Consider the following 6242-nt stretch of genomic DNA (forward strand, 5'->3'; position numbering starts at 1 on the left):
AGTGGCTGCTGTGGCCAAGAAGGCCAACAGGGTGCTGGGCTGCATCAAAAAGGGCATCGCCAGCAGAGAGAAAGAAGTCACCATCCCGCTCTACTCAGCGCCGGTCAGGCCACACCTGGAGCGCTGTGTGCAGTTCTGGTCCCCGCTGTACAAACAGGATGTGGCCAGGCTGGAAGGGGCCCAGAGAGGGGCCACCAGGATGATCAAAGGACTGGGCAGCTGCCGTACGAGGATAGGCTGGGAGAGCTGGGTCTGTTCTGCCTTGAGAAAAGGAGGCTCAGAGGGGATCTCGTCCCCACGTACCAGGACTTAAGGGGCAGCTACAAAGAAGATGGAGACTCCCTTTTTACACGGAGTCACATGGAGAGGACAAGGGGGGATGGACACAAGTTGCTCTTGGGGAGATTCCGATTGGACACGAGAGGGAGATTTTTCACAGTGAGGACAGTCACCACTGGAATAATCTCCCCAGGGAAGGGGTTGCCTCGGCCACGTTGGACACCTTCAAGAGCCGTCTGGACAGGGAGCTGGGCCATCTTGTCTAGACTGGGCTCTTCCTAGAAAGGTTGGACTAGATGATCCCTGAGGTCCCTTCCAGCCTGGCATTCTGGGATTCTGTGACTGGCAAGCAGGTGCCATCATGCATGGCTTGATCACCTTCAAACCTACTTGCTCCCGATGGCTTCAAACCAGACGTTGCCCTGGGAGTCATGTAACTTTTGGAAACCACTAGGAATGAGCATGTCCTCCCACTGTTTCCCTTGGTTTGCCAAGGGAGATTATTTGGGCATAAATACATAAATAAATCCTATATATAAATAATTATTTAATAACTGTATATAGAGAAAGACGAGCAAGAGAAAGACGAGCAAGAGAAAGACGAGCAAGAGAAAGACGAGCAAGAGAAAGACGAGCAAGAGAAAGACGAGCAAGAGAAAGACGAGCAAGAGAAAGACGAGCAAGAGAAAGACGAGCAAGAGAAAGACGAGCAAGAGAAAGACGAGCAAGAGAAAGACGAGCAAGAGAAAGACGAGCAAGAGAAAGACGAGCAAGAGAAAGACGAGCAAGAGAAAGACGAGCAAGAGAAAGACGAGCAAGAGAAAGACGAGCAAGAGAAAGACGAGCAAGAGAAAGACGAGCAAGAGAAAGACAAATAATATAAATAAATCCTATTTATTCTGTAGGATTTCTGGGCACAGGCAGCCTCTTGCAGACATGCACAGCCCCGCCGTTGCTGCTCTGGCCTCACTGAAGGCTTCTGGGCCCAAATGCTAATGCAAACAAATGACCCATCCCTTGGGCTGGGAGTAGCCTCCATCCCCCGTGGTCATCACTGCCGCGCATCGCCTCTGCTCTGGAGGTCTGGGCAGACCTGGGAGGAGGTCAGAGGCACACGGCCTCTGCAATATTCATTTGTCTTGGTATAAAGAGGTTAGAAAAGGGAATTCCTCCCTTTAGCATGGACTTCCCTGATGACCTTGGGCTAGTTGCTTACTCTACCCCATGCTCTGTTCCCTCACCTGTAAATAACACTCAGGGGTACCGAGCAAATTTAAAAACCATTACCATTGAGCTCTTTGGTTTCACCAAGGACTTGTTTCCCAGCCTTGGAGCATCACATTACGCTGATTTGCAGCAGTAGCAGAGGACTGTAAGAAAATCTTGCCTTGCTCTCTGCTGCTGGGGAGCCTTCACCCATGCACAAGCACAGCAAAGGCCGTGGAGGACAAGGCCCCAGTGAGCCATCCTTGCTCCTCGCTGGCAAAACATCACTAGAAGATAAATTCTGCTGCTGGGTGGCCCAAAACGTTGCTCATATAGTCTGTGGAGTCTCCATCCTTGGAGATGTTCGAAACCCACCCAGCGGGGACGCCTGTGAACAGCAAGGCTCTTGATAGTAATAGGGATTTGGAGAATTTGGCTTTTAAAAAGAACCCAAACAATAAACAACACTTCAAAAGATGCCTAATTTGAACAGAAAATGAGAACAATTAGCCACAACATCACTTATGCATTAATGAAGAGGCGCTTATGCTCCAGGGCTGAGCGTCAGAGCAAACACTTCTCTTGCAATATGCTGCAAGGAAGGAAAACGTGGAAGTGGGAGATGAGATGAGATGAGATGAGGACCCCGGGGGAAAGAGAAGCCGTAAGGGTGACCTGAAAGACAAGGAACAGCACAGGGAGGGCCGAAGCCTTCAGGTTCTTCTTGGGTTCAACATCTGAGCTGACCCAACCCCTTTGCTGGGGGAGGAAACCCAGCCCAGCTCGCCCTGCTGCAACAGCGGCCGTAGGAATTTGCTGGAGCAGACAGGAGGGGTGGTGAGATGGTATGTGGAGTGATGGAAGGGTGAGCAACCTGCACTTAAATATGCAAATAAACAAACCTAATTATGCTTTGCACCAGCGGAAGAGAACAACACAACAGCTCTCCAGCTTGAGGACAGCTTTCTGCTTTAGTCCTGCCATGGCTGACACAAGCCCAGACCTTGGAAGATGATCAGACAAAAAGCTGAGTCAAAAATCACGGCTGGCCAAAGCAGACGGAAGGACGGTGTCACTTCTGGAAAACACTTCCCCCACTCCCTCCAAAAATCCCTGGCCATTTTCTCATGTCTCAGCCGACCACCGCCGTCACACCTGAGCCCGCAGCATCACTCGCACTCCGCAGCAGGAGCCAGAGCTGGTGCCAAACTCTGGCAAAAAAAACCCAAAATACTCAAAATCTCACTGCTTGAACCATTTTCCACCCAGGGATACGGGAAAGGAGGTGACTGCCAGCTCTGCCGTATCGCACAGCACCGGTGGGACAGAGGAGTCAAACCCCAGCTTTGTTTTAATCTGCATGAATTTACTACCTGTTTGATGGCAGGGTGTCACCTCTAAATCTCCCTAGGGAAGCAAATCAATCACGCAAAGGCATAAACACCTTGGCATTCACATGGGTAGGGGGAGAAGCAAACCGGCTGCAATTCCACTTTTGCCACAACAAGCCCCAGCTTCGCTCTCTGCCACCTCCACCCCGGCCTCGGCTCCACCAAGGAAAGCTCTGGAAAACAGGGTCGCGGCAAACCCTCCTGGCGAACGTACGCGCGAGGGCAGCCACCCCATCACTTTTGTTTTGCATTCCCGACACATCCAACCCCTTCCCCCAGAGAGAAATAACAACAGCGTCTCGCCGCAAGGAGTTTTGCGCTCCGAATCCCAAACGGGGGGGGTCTCTTCCTGGAGTGAAATAAGGGCACCCCTTTCTAGCTCGGGGCAGGGGGCTGATGGAGGGGGGGACAGAGGGATGTGGCACCCCCCCGCCGTGCTGCATTAAATATGGCAGCATCCTAAGGCTGCCCCACCCAAGCGGCCTAGGACAAACGTCACCCGCATCCCGCCACGTCCCCGGGACGCTTTGTCTCGGGGATGCTGCCGGCCTGGGATGGTACGTGGGACCCTCCCGTGAGTGGGGTACCCCACTGTGCGTGGGACCCCCGGGGATGCAGCGATGCGGTCGGGATGCTGGTCCTTTTGGGTTGGTTGAACGGCGGGCGGGTTCCTGAGGCGCCAGGGATGCGCTTGGAAAGGACCAGCGGCGATTCGCACATCCCAGGGAAGCGCCCAAACCTCCCCCTGGTGAAAGCCAAGCCGGTGGCGGGTGTCTCTGAATTTTGGGCTGCAAAGTGGGGCGGGATGAGGGACACCCGGACCTGCTCCAAACCCACCCGGGAAAAAGGACCCGTGGATTCACTACCTGCAGAGCACTCACCCACGCACCATCAGCACCCGGAGAGGTGGGGAATTTTAAAGGATTCCCCCCTAAAATGTTTCAGAAGTGCGTTCGCCGGACTTTCAGGGTGGGATATCCCCCTCGGGGATGGCGGGCGGGGATCAGGAACGGGCTGGGAGGGGGGGAACGGGACCGGGGAAGGGCCGGGGGGGACGGGGACAGGACCGGGGATGGGCTGGGAGGGGGGGAACGGGACCGGGGAAGGGCTGGGGGGGACGGGGACAGGACCGGGGATGGGCTGGGGGGCACCGGGGATGGGCTGGCGAGGAGCCGGCGAGTTGGGGGTCGGCCTGGGGGGGGTCTTACCTGTAGGACGAGCTGACCCCCGCCGCCACCTCCTCCTTGATCTGCCTGTTGAGAGCATCGGCGGCCGCCCGACCCCTGCCCGCGTCCGGGGGCTGCCCGCCCGCCTCGTCCGCCTTCTTCCTCCCCTTGTCTCTCCCATCCCCGGCTCGCACCGCTTTGGGATGCTCATCCTCCCCCTCGGGGTCTTCCTCTTTCTTCTCGGAGCTGGGGAGCACCTTCCGCCGCTTCTCCTGAGCCGGTTTCTCCGGGGACCCGCGATCGAGGGCGAGGACGGGGGAAGGTCCCGGTTTGGGGATCCAGGGGTGGTCGCCCCGCTTGGGGATGGGCCAGGCACGGAAATCCTTCTGGTACTGCGTCTCCTTCTCAAAGGGCGTGTCCGAGGGCTGGTACTCGCTTTTGGGTTTGCAGCTGGGCTCCGGTCGTTGCACCTTCCAGGGCTTGTAGTCGTGTCGCATCACGGAATCGGCCGGGGGGGAGGCGTGGGGGGCCGCGCCGGGCCGGGCCGGGCCGGGAACGGGGTCCCCCCCCGCCTCGGCACCGGGCTGGGTGTCGATGGGGGCGGCGGGGCGCGGGGGGGGCGCGGGGGCGGCGGGCTGCTCGGTGGCCTCCGAGTATTTGGTGAAAACCAAAGGGACGGCGATGTCCGCCTTATCCAGCTGGTTCCAGAACCGGGCGATGCAGCAAGCGCGGGTGATGCAGGGCCACGCCATGGCGGCCCCGCGCAAAAGCAGCGCACCCCGCGCAACGAGCGCGCCCGCTCCCGCGCCCGCACGCAGGGGGCGGAGCCTCGCGGAGACACGCCCCGACACGCCCAGCGCGGGGAGGGCGGGGTCTCGGGGAAGGGGAGGGGCTTGCCTGGCACGGGGAGGTGGGGGGTGGAGCGGGCACACGCGTGTGAGCACGCGACTGCATGCGCTTGTGCAGAATCAGGCGCGCGCGCGTGTAAGGCACACCCATGCGTGCGTGTGCAAAGCACGCCCACGTGTGCATGGACACGCGTGTGCAGCCCCGTGCCTGCGGACACACGTGCAAGGCACAGCCATGCCTGTATGTGCAGGCACACGAGTGTGCACAGGCATGGAAAGCACGCCCACGCGTGGATGCACAGCCCCACGCCCGCACACATGCGTGCAAGGCACGCCAATCTCTGTGTGCACACGCGTGCACAGTCACACGCCTGTACGCACGTATGCAAAGTACAGCCACGCATGCATGTGCAGTTACACCTGCGCACACAGGTGCAAAGCACGCCCATCTGTGCATGCATGGCTCCACATCTGTGCACATATGTGCAAGGGACACACGTGTGTGCATGCACACACGAGCAGCGCCACACCTGCGCACACACGTGCAAAGCATGCCCATTCATGCGTGCACACACATGAGCAGCTGCACACACATGTGCAAGGCACGCCCATGCATGTATTCACACGCATGCACATTCACACACCTGCACACACATGTGCAAGGCACCCCCATGCGTTCATGCACAGCCCCATGCCAGTACACACGTGTGCAAGGCATGCCAGTTTCTGCATGCACATGCATGCACAGTCACATGCCTGCGCACACATGTGCAAGGCAAGCCCATGCGTGCATGTGCAGTCACGCACGTGCACACACATGCAAAGCACGCCCATGGGTGTATGCGCATGCATGCACAGTCCCAGGCCTATGCACACACCTGCGAGGCATGCCAATGCATGCACGCACACGCATGCACAGTCACGCACCTGCACACACACGGGCAAGGCACACCCATGAGTCCATGTAGAGTCACACATGTGTGCAAAGCATGCTCATGTGTGCATGAACACGCATGTGCAGCCCCATGCCTGCGCACACATGTGCAAAGCTGTTCCCATGCGTGCGTGTTGCAGTCACACAAGTGCACACACATGCAAAGCACTACATACACCCATGTGTGTATGCACACGCATGCACACTCAGACACCTGCAAGGCACACCCATTTGTGCATGCGCACACACGCACACACATGTGCAAGGCATGCCCCTGCGTGGATGCACACACATGCACAGACACACCTGTGCACACAGGTGCAAGGCACACCCATGTGTGCATGGACATGCATGTGCAGCCCCACACATGCGCCCACATGCAGATATGCACACATGTGTGCAATCGCATGCATGCCCC

At 57.8% G+C, this 6242-nt stretch overlaps 1 protein-coding gene across 1 annotated transcript in view; it reads right to left on the reverse strand.

Annotated features, from left to right (window-relative positions):
• MAP6 (microtubule associated protein 6) overlaps nt 1–4861 on the reverse strand; it is a 48446-nt gene extending 43585 nt beyond the window's left edge. The window contains exon 1 of the mRNA XM_075112463.1: nt 4085–4861. Within this exon, the coding sequence (XP_074968564.1) occupies nt 4085–4794 (710 nt within the window). The 5' untranslated portion in view covers nt 4795–4861. The remainder of the gene's footprint in view (nt 1–4084) is intronic.
• Nucleotides 4862–6242: the final 1381 nt, after the last annotated feature.

This window comes from Phalacrocorax aristotelis, chromosome 1 (genome assembly GCF_949628215.1).
Source record: "Phalacrocorax aristotelis chromosome 1, bGulAri2.1, whole genome shotgun sequence".
NCBI lineage: Eukaryota > Metazoa > Chordata > Aves > Suliformes > Phalacrocoracidae > Phalacrocorax > Phalacrocorax aristotelis.